This window comes from Sphaeramia orbicularis, chromosome 4 (assembly GCF_902148855.1).
Source record: "Sphaeramia orbicularis chromosome 4, fSphaOr1.1, whole genome shotgun sequence".
NCBI classification, from domain to species: Eukaryota; Metazoa; Chordata; class Actinopteri; order Kurtiformes; family Apogonidae; genus Sphaeramia; species Sphaeramia orbicularis.
Genome location: NC_043960.1, coordinates 45,706,180 through 45,726,284, shown reverse-complemented (window position 1 = coordinate 45,726,284; position 20,105 = coordinate 45,706,180). Strand labels below are relative to the sequence as shown.

The 20,105-nt window shown below is 38.7% G+C and overlaps 1 protein-coding gene across 1 annotated transcript; it reads right to left on the bottom strand.

The window, feature by feature from the left end:
* Positions 1-462: 462 nt before the first annotated feature.
* On the bottom strand, positions 463-10,873 carry LOC115418170 (dimethylaniline monooxygenase [N-oxide-forming] 5-like). The gene is made up of 9 exons (XM_030132557.1): positions 10,742-10,873; positions 8,971-9,159; positions 7,255-7,420; positions 5,670-5,812; positions 5,334-5,530; positions 4,391-4,526; positions 4,013-4,232; positions 1,523-1,595; positions 463-1,067 (listed from the first exon to the last, which is right to left on the bottom strand). Exons 1-9 carry the CDS (start codon positions 10,871-10,873, stop codon positions 677-679), a joined length of 1,647 nt encoding a protein of 548 aa, XP_029988417.1. The 3' UTR covers positions 463-676.
* Positions 10,874-20,105: the final 9,232 nt, after the last annotated feature.

The following is a 20,105-nucleotide window of genomic DNA, read 5'->3' as shown; positions in this document are numbered from 1 at the left end:
AGCTGGCTGTAACAGGTATCATGGGATAAGAAATCCAACCAAATCTATTCTAGTTATCATGTTAAACAAAAGGATATCAGGCGGTGGCGGATCTGGCGTGTCGGCGGCGTTTGGAGTAAAACCATTATATCCCTGAAACTCGATTTTGGGGATATAATTATTTAGCTGAGTATCCATGTCCTTCAGGAGTAAAAACAAACTGTAGATCAATTAAGTCTACAGTTAATTTTTCCCGTCTATTTTTTCTTTTTTCAAGTAAACACCAATATTCTATCAGTGAGTAGTCGGTCGAAACATTGATGTAAGCCTCTTGTCTGTATCTTGCACACAACTCCAGATGCCATTGTTTGTTTATGAAGTCAAGGGTTATGACTTGCAGCTGTAATTAGAGATAAAAAATAATAAAAACACAGCGACTCTGTGGTTTATCCCAGGACAACATGTTTTATTGCTTTACACCATGCCAACTGCAGCTCAACACTGTGGTTGTTACTGCAAAATTCAGTCAAAGTACATTTGCATTTTTACAGTCATTTTTTAGCAACTATTTCCATGTTTGGGTACATTATGCACATGAACAATCTAAAGTCTCTGAATATGGTTGAACCTGGCAGAAACTGGTTCTGGTACCACTCTGGTGTTCTGCTTCGCTGCAGCCTCTGTGATCCTTTTGACATTATTTAGGGACTAAGAGAAAGGAAAAAACAGAGCAGAGACACTTTTTCTTGCAAAGGATGAGACACAGCAGGGAAGTACCTGAGAAAACTAACATGATCCTTAGTTTAGATGTCAGTCTATTTTCTGGTTCTGGTATCACTCTGGTTCTGAAAGGCTGAAGCACTCGCTCCCACTGGGTCAATATGGCCTGACGGGCTCCAGCCCACTGGCCCGGTCCAGTCAGACGGTACTGATAAGCAGTGCAGGGACCCATGAAAACCTGCAGAGCCAGTCTGGGGTCTTTCAGAAAAAGCCATGGTAAGTTTGGTCGAACCCCCACCAGGTCTGCCAGAGAGTCCAGGTAAGGAATATAGTCCACTTGGATGGGGTTGCGCTCAGAGAGGACAAACCTAGAAATAAAAAGAGAATGAAATGAACAGTTGCGACAATCAAAACAACCTTCAGTAATATATACCATTATAGTAAGACTACGCTGAACTTGTTGAAAGAAATTAATAACGTTTACAGCAGAGAAATGCTTCTTGTAGGTAGATTAAAGTGTTCACCTTAATCTAAATGTAATTATTGACAGCTGTGAAGATTTACATTTCCTAGGTCCTAACATTTTACCCCCTAAACATTTTTCTGGTTCAACTCTAAACAAAGTTGGTGAGTAGGTAGAATTTTTAGAGACTGCTCGACAAAAAAAAAAAAAAAAACAACTAATAATTTCCACATATTATTGCTCTGTGTGGTTGTATTAAGTCTATAAAACTGCATAAGGAGGCATTTTCATCTGCATCCTTTATTAACATCTCTAGTAAATGAAAAAATAAGTGATAACCTTCAAATTGACCTGACTTACCTCTGATGCATTAATTCTGTGTCCTTTTCAATTTCTTCCATCATGTTTTTCTCTGAGGGTAATGATGTTAATCCTGTAAAAAATTCAAGAGGAGCAGACAGAAAAAATTAAGGGAAAGGTCAACTGGATTGTCACGTACTTGGAGAGATTCTATAACTCAATCTCTTCACTGTGCAAAAAGTGAAAAGTTGAATGTGATATTAATGCAATATATTTATTATGAATCAGGTTCTGTGTATTCACAAGCATGACAAGCAAATAAGTTTTTGATGTATAATATGTTAAAGGTGCGGGAGACTTTCGTGACCAATTTTTCATCGTATCTGTCAAACCCCAGTCACAGCCTCAGTATCATGAATCTGTAAGTCTTTTTGTGATTACTCACCTGAATCTCTTGCATTACGGTGAACAATTTCTAAGTGCTGTCCACCATAAACAAACCATGTGTTTACAAACAGAGCCTGGAGGTAACTTGGGCATCTTCAGAATTGTGTCACGACGTGCGTTTTGGGTAGCCACACCCACCTAAAAGTGGCAGCTGGAACAGACACGACGCGGAAATGGCAGGAGCTCCCTCTATGCATATTCCTCCAGCCGTTTCCGCGTTTCAGCCGTTTCTGTGTTGTGTTTGTTTCATCCATATAATATTATATTGTTGTGCTGCCACTGCCAGTCAGGCAGCTGCGCGAACCTCCCTTTCCCACAATGCACATCGTGACAATATTCCAGAGATGCCCAAGTTACCTCCCAGCTCTGTTTGTAAACACATGGTTTGTTTATGGTGGATGGCACTTCGACATTGTTCACCGTAATGCAACAGATTCAGTTGAGTAATCACAGAAAGACTTACAGATTCATGATACTGAGGATATGACTGAGGTTTTACAGATTTGATGAAAAATTTGTCACGAAAGTCTCCCGCATCTTTAAATGTAAATAAATATGTTTTTTCACAGAAAAATCTCCACATTAGGCTATGAACTGTACATTAAATTCACAAAGAATTGATTTGGCTAATAGTGCTACAAATTGTGCTGCTTTTGTGCCTGCAGTCTGATCTCACTACCTGCCTGATTTAAAGGGGTCATATTTTGCTAAACCCACTTTTATTAGTCCTTGGTACATTTATTTGTGTATTTGGACATTGCTGCAAAGCTATCTTTATATTCCTTTGGCAAAAATCAAGTGGATTTCTACAACCTGCTTTAATTCCTGCTTAATTACCTCCACCAAGTGTGACGGCAGAGGTTATGTTTTCATCAAGGTTTGTCTGTCTGTCTGTCTGTTTGTCTGTTAGCAAGATAACTCCAAAAGTTATGGACAGATTTAGGTGAAATTTTCAGGAAATGTTGATTCTGGCACAAGGAACAAATGATTCAATTTTGGTGGTGATCGGGGGGGGGGGGGGGGGGGGGACTGATCTGCCTTGGTGGAAGTCTGCGTTCTCCGAGTGCTACTTACTGCATCAGTTAGAATTGAATAACCTGTTACAGCTGAACCATTATGAACCACTGCAGTACTTACCCATGGAAGGATCTGAACTATTTGCTCAGTTAAATCCAGGCAGTTAGTTTTTTTCCCAGGCTGTTTATTTAACTCTAACTGATGCAGTAAGTAGCCTCTCATGTCTTTAACGTCAATAAGATTGGACAATGCCAGGATTGATCAGGATCATCAGGCTTGTGACGGAATGGTTCCGGGAGAATGAGACATCATTTCCATGCAGCCTATGAAACGCCATGCAATCATTCTGTGGGCCTGACCCTAAGCTATTATTAAATAATGAGCCAGTGAGAAAAAAACACATTAAAGGTGGGGTATGAGATCTTAGAAAAACAGTTGGAGCAAGCTACATTACATTTCAAAATACTCAATTCAAAAGTCCAAACCCCTTTCTTCAGAAGCCACGCCTCCAGAGTACTGGCATGGGTAATGCTGATTCTCGAGGGTTCACGAGCGCTGCACAGGAACAATTTGCCCGGCTCTGGCGGCCCAGATCCATGCATACCTCATTCAGTCTCCTCCAACGCCTCCGCTCTTACAGAACAGCCCCAGTTCATACCTATCTGACTAACGTTACACTTACTAGTGATTTTTGTTAGTGACAAAACAGTTTGCCAGTGAACTTTCCATCCTAATATAGCCAAGCTCTAGCTCTGGCTTCATTTCCTGTACAAGTGCTCCAAGCCTCTGAGAATGCACAATTCATGCACCAAGAGGGGTACATGCAGAGGGGGGAGGGACAAATGGCAGTTGAGTTTGATGGACATATCACCATTCAATCATTTTGATTGGGTGCTCAAAAATGATTAGATGGTGTTTTTTCAGTCCTGTCCATTCCACAGGTTACTAAATTTTTTTCTTTTTGTGTTAGAGTATTTAATAGATTGGTTGTAATCGGGGTGTGAAGGGGATTTTAAGCAATATAGTAAGAAATGCTCCAGGAAAACATCTTGCACCCCACCATTAAGTGTGAAATAAGACACTCACCTTTAAACACTCTTGTAGCCCAGCGGGCCTGCATCTCAGCCAGTGGGGTGAGAGATCCGAGACCGTGAACAAAGCCCACCACAGCCAGCGTGGGCCGAGTCAATCCAGGAGGAAACACATGCTTGTATAGACGCAGCCTGTACCCAGATTTAGACTGCAATGCTGGGGGCAAGAAGGGGAAGCTGTAGTTGTACCCTGTGGCAAACACCACTACATCCACCTGTTTGGCACATGTATACTGTATTTTCAAATTAGAAAATTTCTTCAAATTTTACGATGATCAAAAAAGTACAGTACTCCTTAGGACGAGTTATGCAGATGTGATTTTTTTTAAGATGCAGTCAAGAAACATAAGTACTTCTAATGGCATATAGTTACCTTGTCTATGATGCTGCCATCGACAAAGATGACACTGGAACCACAGATCTCTTTGACATTTGGTTTGACCTGAACGCGACCTGAGATTATTCGACCTGGGAGCTCATCACTCACAACAGCATTCTGCGCAAAAATACTACAAACAGAAAGCCTGAAGTTGTTTATATGAACCATCAATGCAGGAATAGGAATAAAACATGAATACATAAATAGTATAAATAAATAAATACATTTTTGACTTGACAAATTAACATTAAATACCTATAATACCATTTCTTTGTTTTATTTGTAACAAGATTTCCCAAAATAACTGCCTGATATACTCAGGCTAGTATTTCAGCCAAGATCCACTCTTCATACAGTTACAACACTGTGCAAAAGTCTGAGGCCACCTTTAGCTTTGTTGTTTTTGCAGGGTTGAAATGAACATACATATTTATTACTCATTCTCTTTCTTCAGATACAACAAGAAAAGACAGGAAGTATCTGCACAGCCTTAATTGAAAAAAAAAAGGAACTAAATGGACTGTAAATGTTAAAGTCACTATTTTGTGTGACCTCTGACCCTACGGTAAGAAGCAGCAGAAACAGTTAGTGACATGTGACATATGTTGAAACCTGGTATAAAATATCAGAAATTAATGTAATAAATCTCATTTTGAACAAAAAGGGAGGTCACACTAAATACCACCACTTTAATTTATAGAAGCTGTTTTTTCTGTGAAACTTTACTTTTTGTTTTTGCTGTTGTACTTCACATATATCCAGAATGGATCTTAAAACAGAAACTGAAAAATAAATATGTGTGATTTTTAGAACTTTACTAAACCAACAAACCTAATGTTGGCCTGGAACTTTTGTACAGTACTGTATATCACCAGACTATCCCCTGAATGGTTAAACACTTCATGTAGGTGTTTCGGACTTAAGTATAGTTGGTTACCTGTGGTCTGGCTTCAGGCCGTATAGTCTATGATCAAAAACATCATTCAGTTTCTTCTCTGCTGTTCTGACACTCCATGAGGGAAAGAACTTCTGCAGCATCATATCCATTCGGGAATTTCCTAACATGTCCACTGGGATCCCCCCTTGTCCTACACGGCTGACGACCCACGCTCCACTCCTGCTGCTAAGGTATACCTGAAGAACACAAAAAAAGATCACATTCTAGTATAATTAATTCTGCCCATCTTTTGCATTTTCAGCATTTATATTCTTTTAATGACTAGTGCACTGTGTGCAGACATTCAACATGTAAATATTTTGCTTTGTTTTGTACCTTCTCAGCCACTCTGCTTATATCCACAGCAATATCCCCCCCAGAACCCCCAACACCAATCACCACCACTCTTTTCCTCTGCAGACCCTCAGCATTGCAGTATTCCCAGGTGTGGAAATACCTGCCTTCAAAAGTCTCAATACCTGGACATAAAGGACATGGAAATGTATAACAGTGTATCAGATAGTTCCATACAGACGGTCAGAGATGTAGTTTATATATATATATATATATATATATATATATATATATATATATATATATATATATATGTATATACATATATAATTTCCTTTCCTTGCTTTTTGTCTGTGTCACTGTCAGGTATTTATTCTGCACCCTAACTGATGAGTCCTGTCCACAGAACCATATCAAGGTCAAGATGTGCCACTCACATGTCATTTCCTTCTACAGTTCTGTATCAGCCAATAGTTTACATTATAGCTCTGTTAGCTTAGCTCTGCATTTAGACTGAAAACAGCCCCAGTAAAACCTTGGTCTCACCTTGGTTTTCTGTACAGTTTGTGTTGTCAATAGCAGCATTAACCCTTCATAAGCCTCATATTCAAACTCACCTATGTAGAAAAAAAAAGAAAAGTTTTTCAATTAGAACTGTGTCCAGTGGTGAACATTAAAATAGTGCTTCCAGCTTTTATCACTTGGTTATTTTCTTTGATTCTAAAAGTTGTTTCTTTGTGGTTCTCATCCCATCTGGTCACTCTAATCCATGGTGTTAGTTTCCTTGCCCTGGGAGATCTGCAGAGTGACTCACTACTCCCTCTAGTGGTCACATAAATCAATGTGACCATATCTCTATAACCCAGTACATTGGCATCTTTTCCATAATTTCAGAGCTCTTTATTCTAAACAATAATAATAATAATGATATGTTTAGGTCATTTAAAAAAATATTCAAAGTAGAAATGTGGCATATAGCCCCTTTAAAATGGATTAATTATATTGTAACTATTTCCTTTGGCAAAATTCCTCAGGTGGTGGTCAATATTGAAACTACCCCCACTTTCTGACACACATGCAAAATGGTCCAGAGGACGTTTCATTCTCTGTGGTGTAATGTTGGATAAGTCTAGCTAAACATATTTTTTTGTCATTTTGATTTTTAAAAAAATTTTTTTTATTAGACTTATTGATTTTAAAGGCTTTTTTGTTGTTTTCCTTTAATTTGGAGAAGTTTTGTTGTTTGTGTTTCCTACAGAAAACTGGGAGTTTCAGTCACTTCTGCACATCAAAATGACATTTTTTGAATGACATTTGAAAAAACATAAAAACAAAATGTGGATCACTTTTAAAATATTAAGGTTAATGCTAACTCACTTTATCATCTCTGCAGGGAAATTCAGCCGGTACATTTTACCCATTATAACACATACAAAACCTAGGATTAGCAATTAGCCTATTATGGGTAACCATGGCTGCCACTGAGGGCTTTCAGATCACCATCAGTACAGTCAAGGACACTGACAGGAGAACCAACCTTCTTACATGCATCTTTGAGACACCCTGTATAATGCCATACATTTTTAATTGAACTGCAACTCAAAATTAGTAGAAATGTTCCAGATACCTGGGAAGTCTTGCAGTGGCAGGTGTGGTTTGGTGAAGTGTCCAGTACAAACCATCACTGCATCAAACACATGAGTCTGCCTTTGCCCATCTCTCCCCTCTGTCTCCACCACCCACTGGCCTTCCACAGCTGGATCTGGGCCTTTACTCACAGCAGTCACAGTGGTCTGAGACACAAAATCAGACACATGTAACCCCTTTTTAGTGCATTGCTTACAGTAGAGTCACATTCAAACACACAGGATCCTGGGTTTCCAGTTGGTGATGGTGAATTTACTGGTGTTCTTGTCTACCTTTAAAGTTAGGCCATTTTTCTTTACACTTAGAACAGTAGGCCTATGATTTAAATAAACTTTCGCGGTGCCTCCACTGAAGAAATACTACCAGTAGCTGACATACACTATGTAAATCTTCAGAAATTATATATAACAAAAAAAAACAACAATAAATGCAATTCCACTTGTCTGATGAAATGTAATAAATAGGTGACCTTCATCTTACCTTTATGCTCACATGAAATAGTATGTAAGAATGTATGAGATAAAATTTGTGTGTGGGTGTTTATGCATGTGTAAAATGTATGTAAGTGTGCTAATATGAAATGATGTAAACTTGGTAAGACCCTGTTACCTTTGACACAGTGCTAGCAAGAATATAAAATATCCCCCAAACCCTTGCAACCACAAACACTATAACTTGGCCTGATGGAACCCTAAAACCAGATTAAACACCTTACAATATACATTTACCATTTAAACTTACACTAAACACTATTTCTGCGCCTAATGCACTTGAATGTACAGTCTAATAACACCAGTTCACTCAGTCTTAGAAGAGCACGCTTGAAAAAAAAACTCTTGAGGCCCATTACGTTGGTGCACATGAGAAAGAAACGAAAATATGTGTATAGTAATCTACAAAGCAAGGAACAATGGGAATAATGATGTTCACTCACACTGTTTCGGTGGCCTATGAATGAAACAGCCGTTTGGCTTCAAGCTAACTACTCATGAACAGTTCAGGATGCGTAGCAAACAGATGACATCCCAGGCTTTCCCTGTTACACTTCAGGATGTGGTTCAGTTGATAATGAGCTTTTGAAAAGTGAGTCTTTCTTCCAAAATGACTTAGCTTGCATTGTCAAAGCTTGTGCACTCAGTTTAATGTCTTATTAGAGAAAGCTCAAAACTTAAAGGTGGGGTGAGAGATGTTTTCCTGGAGCATTTTTTACTATGTTGCTTAAAATCCCCTTCACACCCCGATTACAACCAATTAATTAAATGCTCTAACACAAAAATAACAAAATTTAGTCACCTGTGGAACGGACAAATACCATGACAACGTTAGAAACAGACAAACCTATTTATGTACATACAGTGAATGTAAATGAGCCTTAAGGTTCTCCATCAGCTCCCAGCTATGCTTTGGCTCACAGCTTGCTTCTGCGTCCAAACCGTACCGTACCGTACCGTATCGTACTGTACCGTGAACCATGACTCAAGAACTGCAATACGTACTGAACCGTGGATAACCTGTACCGTTGCATCCCTAATATGCACACAGATGTAAAAGGCCTCAAATTCACAAAAAGCACCCACTGAAAAAATAAATATGGATATAATGTTCTTTTTTTAATAAACAGAAATAAAAAAGTTATCTGTTTTTGCCAGGATGTGCTTTTACCAGCAGACCTCTGACATACTTACAGACCACCTACCTGAAAGTATATGTGCTGTAGCAGATTGAAGGCCTGAGCGTAGAGCCGAAGATACTGCAGGACCTCAGAGTGGTGCATGTTATTAGGAAGCTCAGCTGGAGGGGGGAAGTCACTGAAGGCCATCCTCTCTTTGGAACTGTTGAGGATCACTGAGAAATAGATGTTGGCTCGCCCAGGCTCTGGTTCCTCCTACAGGCAGAAGATGGAACAGAGGTGGAAACTGAACAATAATGCAATATGAAATGTTAGACAAGTATTTCTTGTTATTCACTTGGTATGTTGTTCTAATTATTTTTGGGCCACATATACAAGGACTATGGTGGTGACTAAACAATTTGAAACAGTTTGTCTCCAGTTTAATTATTACTAAGTAACAGTGGCGGCTGCTCGTCTTTCAGACAGGGGAAGCTCATTGTCGGCTTACATTAAAAAAAAAAAATTAAAAAAAAAAAAGAATTAAGAAAATGCTCAGTGACCTTATCATACCAAGTAGGTGTCTTTCCCAGGGACTTAACCAGTGTCCTCTGAATGTCCAGCAGAGCTGGGCTGCTTAGATTGCCTTGGCCCATTGTGTTGTGGGCGTAAGACTTCAGCCTTTTTAAACAAGAGATGCTCCTTTCACTCCGACCTAGCCGACAGTTTGACTGATTTAACTATCTACAAAACGATATTAAACGCAAACAAGAAATGATTAAATTATGTAACTGAAACAAGAAAACACTGAAATTATGTTAAATTGAAACAAGGAAGTACAATGAGTGTGTTTTATTTACAGTGCAAGAAATGAACGATTAATTTCGTTGTACTTTCTCTCTTGATTTCACAGCAGAATGTGCGACGGTATTAAATTGAACTGTGTCAGTGAAGGAGGAGATCTGAAACTAGCTGTCAATCAAACGGGATTCAGCCTTTTGACCGATCCTCCAATCAGCACGTGGGATTCTGGCGTCCAGCCCGGCTGAGCTCCACCCACAGCTCCATTCACCCCCAGAGACGCCCGGCGTCTGGGGGCGGGACAACATCGTGGCATTTATCCAATTACCGTCCAGTTTTGACGCAATGAAAATAACTGTTCCACTCAGTCCCATTGAAGCCCATAGACGCCCGCAGTCTACGGACAAATGCACTGAGCAGAGATGTATGAGAAAACAGCGCAACGGGAATGGATGAGAAGTGAACAACATCGCGTCCGTTGGTTTGTGATAAAGCTGATTCTGAACGAACTCATCTTTGAGATGAACGTGTTCTAACACATTTGTAGTCAATGAAATGTCAACACAACCGAACATATACCGTTTAATTTTCGTAATTTTAGGGAAAGCCGGGCTTCCCTTGCAGTCTATGAGAAATCGCCACTGCTAAGTAAGATTAATTAGTGGTGATTATGGCAGAATAACAAGTCTTGTGTAAATGTCGTTATTCAAGGTGAAGGAGTTTGTTTCCTTATTGGTCAATTGTATTCTTTTATCCCTTTCCTAAAACCTGAATAAAATAAATACTTTTACACCATTAACGGAAAGTTATATATGCAAATATGGTACATACTGTGTATGCAATTTTGGGAGTGAGTGGAAATCCATCTGTGCTGTCCTTCAGGCATGAGGACATATTACACTGATCTAAAGCTATTGCAGCGATAGTTAATATAAGTTAATATGTAACATTAGAGGTCTGGTTTCAGTAAGGATATGGTTAAATCCACCTATAGGTAATTTTTAGATATCTGGTATCAGATTTAGAGCTGATGATATGTAGTAACAATGACTTTCACCTTAAATCTCCACAGACCCCCAATGTCATGACTGCTCTCAAAGCAGGTGGGCTCCAGACCTTCATCCAGACAGGACTTAATACTAGTCAGACCAGAAATCCCAGCACCAATTACTGCCACTCTTTGAACCATACTAGAGAAGAAGCAGAAAGACAGTATGTACATCAATATTTGTCTAGTTTTATGCTAAGATGTGGTCCTGCACAAAATAACCCCAGATAATCAGGTCTGACAAGATTTAAAGGGTAGAAGAAAACACTAAAACAGCTGGAGTGAAACTTTTTGATACCAACAAAGGGAAACGGTGAAGATCTTCATAACAAATAAAAGAACACAACAGAAACAACCCTTAACCTATAGAGACCCGAATGGCCACTGGCAATCAAAATCATCTATTGCTGTAAAATGTTTAATATCTGTTGATCCACTTATCCCATCAATACATGTAAATAACTGGTGTAAAATGCAGTTAGTCATCTTTTCATGGTCATCAGATATGACCCATTTGGACGTTCAGAGGCTCTGTAGTAAACTTGGAAACACCATCATCTTAAACAACATTGATTTACCAGTAAAACCCATGGAGTTGAATTAATGACAGTGGATGGATACAATTGTTTTTACGTTCAGCTATTGCTATCTTTACTTTAAAAAAATCACTTTTTCTTCAAGTTTTTCTGTTTCTGATATAATAACCCTCAACTTTAACCTGAGCTTTTATGAACATCTACATAATCAGTAAATTAAATATAGGAAAATACATAATTCACACTAAAAATGCAAAATACAGAGAATAGTATTATGATAAATAGTCATGACTCACATAAGAAAGGTTAAATAGAGAGAAAAATGGATTTGAGAACTGCCACAAAACTAGCACTGGGTTTTTATGGGTAAACCTGTCATCATGATTACATAAGTACGACTACAATAAAAAAAAAGAATGCTGTTCTCAGACATATCAAAACATATCAGTCTTAATATTAACTTTTTTATTCTTAGATGCTTCTTGTTTTAAAGGAATTAAAGAATATTTAAGATAAAGTAAAGATATTTTTTAAAAAGAACAAAAATTTGAACAAAACGAACATACCTGTGAAATGCAGATCCTACCTTTGTGGCAGACACTCAAAAGACTGAACCGAACAACAATAATAATCTGAGTTCTGTGAGGCTATTCTCTCATCTATTGCTATAAAAAAGCTTCCTCGTAACTATATACATGTGGACGGTCTTGTTTGTGCTCCTCCTCCTAACAATATAGATATGCATCTATGGGTGTGCATTGGTGTCAAAAGTTTTTTTTTTTTTTTTTTTTATTCTGTCAGAATAATAATAATTCAACACCTGTTCACCATTATGATTAATTATTGTTAATAAGTACTTTGGATCTTTTGATTCATTCTTTGGAATAAACTGATGCACTAATTGTTATTTCTTTACATGTCTCTGCCAATTCACTCCAGTTTCCATTTTCATTTGCTGATCAGGTCACAGTCTCTAAATAATGACACTGTGACTTACACGGCTGCATTAATTTGACATTTACAAATAAATATAATTAATCCACTGACTAAAAACACAAGTTTCTCAAAGACATAAAAGAGACTAATTAATGGCTGTCAGTTAAACAACTATTAATCATAAATGTCCCCAGATAAAGGTATCTGTGTCTGTAGCCATTCAATTTCATTTAGATTTTTAGTAATGTTACTCTTTAACTCATTCATCCATTAACCAAGAGCAAGAGTATGTCAAACCTCTCAATAATCAAAACAACAACAACAGCAACAACAGCAACAACAACAACATCAATAATAATAATAACAACAACAACAACAACAACAACAACAATAATAATAATAATAATAATAATAATAATAATAATAATAATAATAATAATAATGAAATCAACAAGCTAAGATAAAAATATGAAAATTATGACCTTGCTGTAACAAACATGACATTTATGAATTTCTCTTAAAAACTAGAACTACTAAGAATACCCAGTTATCTTAAATGTAAAAGAAGAAGAATGTACATTAAACATTTTAAAAATAAAAAAAAGAGAGAGATGCTCAGACTTTAGCCATGGCCATAGCAGTGAGGACTGTACATAAAAAAACTCATGCACACACAATAAAAATAGCAATAAGCAGAACCAGCAAAATTGTTTTAATTAGGGATGCACCGATACCACTTTTTTCTAGTAGAGAAAAGAGAAATGAGCCATAAGTTTCATTTTCACTTCCCCTGGCGGTGGTCTGCACCGCTCAGTACCTCCATAGTATTATAAGTACTACGGAAACCGGCCCAGCCCTGGGTAGTTGTCATAAATCTGTCAGCAGTTTTTCTCTAACTCACACAGTCGCTCTTTGAACAGATCCTCTGCCTCCACGGTTCCCAGTGGTATTCTCCGTCTGGCTATGCATCTGCGAGCACCTGGAAAATGGATGGAATGTACGCAGAGGACGGACAGAACGCTCCATCCGTATCTGTCTGTGTCTTTAACGTTACTTGCAGTCCGCGTTACTTTTATCGCCATCATTTATTTAGAAAAATCTCCACACTCTTCACACTCCCCACACATTTTTCCACTCTGCTGCACTGAACTGTGAATGTCACACGGCCGTAAGTGATATCAGTGCATTTGTATCGGGTTACTTTTACGAGTACGAATAAGAGTACACACACTGAGTATCAGAGCCGATGCCCGATACTGGTATCGGATTGGTGCATCCCTAGTTTTAATAATAAATAGAATAAACACAATATAATGTAACAACTGAAGATGACCCCAAAGTATAAGTAAAGTTTAACTATGCAACAAAATTCATAAATGCAATCAACAAAATAAAGCAAGAACAAAACAAAAGTCACAGTCCAGTATCTAGAAGCAACAGATAAAAACTGTTAAAACGCAGCCATAAAGCCACCAATAATTAAAACAACTAGCCTGGTTTGAACTTTGTGTCTGACTTCAGTATTGCATAACAATTGGATATTAAAGTCCACAAAGGTCTATAAGAAATGACTCACGGCATATTTAATATTTAAACCAGCCCATGATGTTTTCCTATGTCAAAGTACCGTTACTGTCTAGACCTAAATACGTGTGAATTCCACTCTCAGGTATCAAAGTCCTGTATTTTATTTTTTACGTCTACCATTCACTGCAACCATGTATGACCTATCGAGGTCAGAGATCCTTCGAGCACAGATTACTTTTACATTAGACATATCTGTGGTTTGCTGACATATGCAGCAACTTGGCTCATTTTCACCCCCACACACACATAAGTTCAGATTTCTTGTACCTTGTTCACGTTTTAAACTGAACTTGAACTGAATGGGACAGTTTGACCCTGAACAGAAGAAGTGTCTCATTTATATTTGTATTTAATAACCCTCCTGCTGCCCTCATCTCATGTTGTGTATAGTACCCCCACCCCTGCACATTTTTCGTCAAGTTAGACGCTGTGAATCTTAGTTCTGTAACAATGTGGAAACTGTCTCTCTGGCTCCATCTTATGGATGTGATGGGGAAAATACACACACAATCCCAATAGAGGGTGTGCACATACGTCACTTCCCCCTGGGCCACGCCCCTCTAAGTCAGGCTGAGTGGCAAAAACCAATCTCCTCAACATGACAGAGTATAGCAGAAAACACAGCGAGACCGGGAAAATGTGAAATATGAAATTAAATTAAGGACAACTGGACTGGACATGGATCCATATGAGCTGCCAAAGAACAAGTGGTCCATGAACATTGACATGTGACCCGAAATCGCATATCCTGACATCCAGGGTTTAGGGGATCATCGCTATTTTTACCTGAAACAAATATACATGGTTACATCATGACTGACAACCAGGGGCTAAAACTAGGCAGAGAACCAGCTGATCCAAAGTGCACTTACAGTAGACCCTGTACTGGCCCCAGTGAATATATGCATGATCTACTGGTACTGAGGAGATTTACATCTAGTTAATATCAAGTACTTTATACAACACACATACTACTGCTGTGGACCACCAGGGTATGACTTTATTCTTGTAAATTATGATATTTTTCCCACCTGTTTTTAAATTACGACGTTATTCTTGTAATATTATGGCTTTATGGTCGGAATATGACGACTTTAATCTCATAAACGAATAACATTTTTGTTAACTTATGAGTTTTTTTTATAACTATGACCTTATTCTCATAACATTGTGATTGTTTTAGTATTCGACTCTATTATCATAAAATTACGAGTTTTATATCAATATTTTATGACTTTATACTCGTAGTGACCAGTGTTTTTTATTTTCTCATGTGGTCCAAATACTCCATCGTAGCTTTATTCTATTCTCCAGTTCCCCCGTATTTGAAAAACTAGGTTAGCCTCAGTTTCAGTTAGTTTACTAATCATGTAGGAGCACAAGGTTCATAATCACAAAATGAAGACAAAAACCATGAAAGATCTGATCATGAAACCAAGAGCTTTACTAAGAAGTAATGTTAGCCAAAACAATACGTAATTTAAGGTATGATTTTACCCAAAAATACAGCATAAATTAATATTAGCTGACACCAAACAGGATCCACAGATCTAGGTTTGCTTTCCTGGATTTGTGGATCCATCTGCTTCTCTTTTCTTTGTATTTCAGTGTCTGTAAAACAATAGCTCTGACTGCTTTTCAAACCTGTTCATACAATCAGTTGCACAACAGCTCTTCTCTATTTTTTATTAAATATTGTTCTTCAGTTTAGACAGTACTGAAGCCAATGCTGACACTCATCTCCCTCTTTCTGCCACTCAGTGGGCATAACCGCGGTGACTTCCGCTAGCGGTGACGTCACTTGCAGACCCTCTATACGTTGGTATGGATGTGAGTCACTTTGTCTGTCATTGCTCTGTAGTCTTTTTCTGCAGCGAATTAGATTCATACCACTATAACTCCTCCTCTTTCTTTCTCTCTCCCCCCTCTCTCTCTCCTCCCTCTACCCCTTCCACCCCCCTCTTGCTCTTTCTATCCCTCCCCCTTTCCTCCCCCACTTTCTCTCTCTCCTCTCTCTCCTCCCCCTCCCCCCTCTCTCTCCCTCTTGCTCTCGCTACCCCCCCCCCTACAGTAGTCAACTCGACTAAAGATAAATGCATGGACAAGTTTTTCAAGGTCCTGCTGCAACATCAGTCCTTTAATCCTAGAAATGTTCTTGAGGTGATAGTAAGCTGACTTTGTAATTGTTTGTATGCGGTTTTTAAAATTCAGGCCTGAATCCATGACGTGTGGTGAACAATTCACGGAGGGAAATTGCAGCTACAGTCGGCAAAGAGGAGGAATGGGCAAAAAAACCCGGAAAAACATTCAGGACAGATATGTGAAGGCAAAAAAGGCCGCCAAAGGGAGAAGTGGAGACCCAGGGGGGAGCCCAAATGTCCCACGGATTCTGAGAGAGTTGAGCTAGCTCTGGAATTTTATAAAACACAGTGAAACAGACACAAATTTCCCTCCAGAGGAGGTCAGTTTTTTGATAATTTTCTTCTTCTCTAGTTTTTTACTGTGATAGACGTGCATTTGTGGCACACTGCTCCCTGCAGTTCGGGAATAGATGCCGCGTGGAGCCGCCCGGAGTATAAAAGCACCACGCGTACTCTCATGCCGACTCCCTGTGTCTATTTTCTGCACGTCACATTCGTACGGCAAGCATAAACCAGCCTTTATAATGTCAGGTGATGCAACGATAAAACAATATGATAACAGTGAATGTTCAAGGTTCAAAGTTCAATTTATTGTCATTACATGTAGTATATACATGAAATGAAATCAGCACTCAGGACCAGCAATGTACATGGTAAAAATCCTATAAAATAAATCCTATTTTAAAAATATTAATAATAAAATCAAATAATAACAGTAAAACCTAATGATAAATAATAAATAAATAATGCATAAATACTACAGTGCAAGATTAAAATGAGCAGCATGTTAAAGTGGGATAAAAACAGTTTTTTCAGTAGCAGCATGATAAACACAGCAGTGCATCAGTGTTCTGTGGAACTGACTAGTCTGACAGCCTCTGGGAAGAAGCTGCATTTGAGCCAAAGGGTTCAGGCCTTAATGCTCTGCAGCCTCTTCCCTGAGAGGAGGGGATCAAACAATCCACGAGCCAGGTGGGTGGGTACCCCCCCACCCCATGCAGGCTGCACTGCTCCTGCACCTGCTGATGTATAGCTCCTCAATGGAAGGAAGACTGCTGCTTCTGAGTGCTTTTCACCACCCTTTGCAGTGCCTTCCTGTCGGCGGTGGAGCAGTTCCCATACCAGGTGGTGATGGAGTGGGTGAAAATATTGAGATATGTATTTGAAATAAAATTACAGTTTTTCTCAATTGCTAAAACACAAAGCTACACCCCTTTTCTCTCAAAACTGTAAACACAAAACCCAGAATTCAAACTGCATTCACAAAATCTCTCACTCTTCTTGCAAAAGCAAACAATTGCCTCAAAAGTGTTTTACCAGCACTCAAAAGAAAACACTGTTTTCAGATCACACACACAACCAAGCAACATGTAGACACGACAGAGCAGTCATTACACACTACACAGCAAAATGGAAAACACTGCATTTAGCACATGCACAACACATTGTTCATTACAAATTGTAAAGACATTTAGCATTTCTTAAAAGACCAAAGAAAACTGTAAAAGAAAAGCACATTACTATAAAACACTCAAAAATCTTGTACATATTCAAATCAAATTGATGACAGACTCATTCTGCCTCAGCATCATGTCTTTGAGGACTTCATCCACATCACAGGCTATATTGTCCCTTTCCAGGTAATGGAGTAAAAACCCTCTTAACAACACTCCACACTTACATCACCACAGACCATCTCCACTGCTTCTAAAAGTTTCTTGGTAAATGGTTTCAGTCATAGACCTGAGCAGGTCAAAGTTACAACTTACCCAGTGAAATATTACAAGAAATATTATACATTAATGAAATGAGGCCATGCTCTTAACCTAGCACCTGTCCACATTCAGAGGTGGGTCTAGGAAAGTGTTCTGGCAGCTGCAGACTGGGACACAGACTTGGAGAAGGTGGAACACTGGAAAAGAGGTGAGTGAATTCACCAAAACTTGCACTCAAGATAAAGTACAGTCAATTTGTTAGCACTTTCACTGATTGTACAAAAGTATCAGCTGAGCTAAAATCAAGTGTTCAATTTTATACGTCTATAGTGATTTTCCTTCTCTGTGTCCAAAAACACATATGGGCTGTGAGCACGGTGTTAAAAGAGCATTACATTCGCTAAGACGCAGTTATCCAAAGCTGCACCGCTTTTCTCAAAACTGTAAACACAAAACCCAGATTTCAAACAACATTCACAAATCTCTCAGTCTTGTAAAAGCAAACAATTACCTCAAACTGTTTTACCAGCACTCAAAAGAAGATACTGCGTTCAGATCACACACACAACCAGGCAACATGTAGACCCTACAGAGCAGTCATTACACACTACACTAAATGGAAAACATGGCATCCAGTGCATGCACAATATAATGTTTATTACATATTGTAAATACATTTACATTTCTTAAAAGACCAAAGAAAACTGTAAAAGAAAAGCACATTATTATAAAACACTCAAAAAAGTATGGCTATTGACACAGTACTGTGGCACAAAATATTGGTTTGTCCATGATCACAGAGCCCATCAGCGCCCTCATTATATCATGTCTAGACTGGTAACTTTTTACATCCTGAAAAATACCAAGGCAGTCAGATAGCAAATAGGTCAGATGAACATACAGCACAGATTTAGCTCACTTGGCAATGTATTGGACTGCAGCCTGGAAGACTTGGCTTCAAATCTTGGTTGAAATTGCATTTTTCAAGACTTTCACATTTTTTGGGGGGGTGGGGTGGTGGTGGTGGTGGGGTGTTCAGAGTACAGAATTGAGACCACAGCACTCAATACACTGAACTGACACAGAACTGAGAAGTCATACAGCACATATAACATGTAGCTCCACCCACTTTCTCTAGCCTCACAAGTCGCTTTTCCATTGACCCTCAAATTGCGCAAGTATAACTTGTGCATAAAAATTTACCTAATGGAAAAACGACAGTTTCGCCAAAAGTCTAATTTTTCGATTAAAAGTTTTTGCACTGGTAAGAGGTGATATATGTATGTATATATATATATATATATATATATATATATATATATATATATATATATATATATATACATATATATGTATGTATTCAAATTCAACATAAAAAATTTCAATATAGCATAGACATCTTGACCAGGCAAAACCACTGGAGTAATGAGCCACTTGATCTACGTAACTTTCATCCAATCATGCGTCACGTCGAAGATCACATGACACTTAGGTAGCAGTGCACATACAGACCTGATCAAAATCTTAAGACCAGTTGAAAAATAGCTAGAATTTACCTTTTGCACATTTGGATCTTAATGAGGTTTTAAGTAGAGCTACAATATACAAAAGCAAGAAGGGGGAGTGAGACAAAAAGCACTTTGAAAAAGTAATTAATTGAAAACAACAAGTAAACTGAAATAGGCTGTTTATCAGCTGATCAAAAGTTTAAGACCATCGCTCAAAAAATTACAAAAAACTCTCCAAACCAGAACAAAAAATTTTCTCAGTAGGACTCAGTACTGAGTAGCTCCACCGTTCTTGTTAATCACTTCAAAAATTCGTTTGGGCATGCTTGATGCGAGTGTTTCCAGGAGGCTGGTGGGAACATTGCTCCAAGTGGTGAAGATGGCTTCACGAAGGGCATCAACTGTCTGGAACTGATGGCCATTTTTATAAACTTCCCTTGCCATCCATCCCCAAATGTTCTCTATGGGATTTAAATCAGGGGAACATGCGGGATGGTCCAAAAAAGTGACGTTATTCTCCCTGAAGAAGTCCTTCGTCAAGCGAGCATTGTGAACTGCAGCGTTGTCCTGTTTTTAAACCCAGCTGTTACTACACAGACCAGGGCCCTCAGTCATGAGGGATGCCCGCTGCAACATCTGCACGTAACCAGCCGCCGTTTGACGACCCTGCACCACCTGAAGCTCCAGTGTTCCACTGAATGAAAAAGCACCCCAGATCATGATGGACCCCCCCTCCACTGTGCTGGGTAGAAAACATCTCAGGTGGGATCTCCTTGTCATGCCAGTAACATTGGAAGCCATCTGGACCGTCAAGGTTAAATTTTTTCTCATCAGAGAATAAAACTTTTTTCCACCTTTCAGTGTCCCATGTTTGATGCTCCCTGGCAAAGTCTAAACGGGCAGTTTTGTGGCGTTGTAGGAGATGAGGTCTTTGAATTCGTTTTTTGTTT

Excerpts from the sequence above, each read along its gene's own strand:
- LOC115418170 (XM_030132557.1), bottom strand. The coding sequence starts at position 10,873 with ATGGTTCAAAGAGTGGCAGTAATTGGTGCTGGGATTTCTGGTCTGACT. Across the intron at positions 9,160-10,741 it reads GGGGTCTGTGGAGATTTAAG|GAGGAACCAGAGCCTGGGCG; the intron begins GTGAAAGTCATT and ends TTCTGCCTGTAG. Across the intron at positions 1,596-4,012 it reads GGCTACAAGAGTGTTTAAAG|GATTAACATCATTACCCTCA; the intron begins GTGAGTGTCTTA and ends AATTTTTTACAG.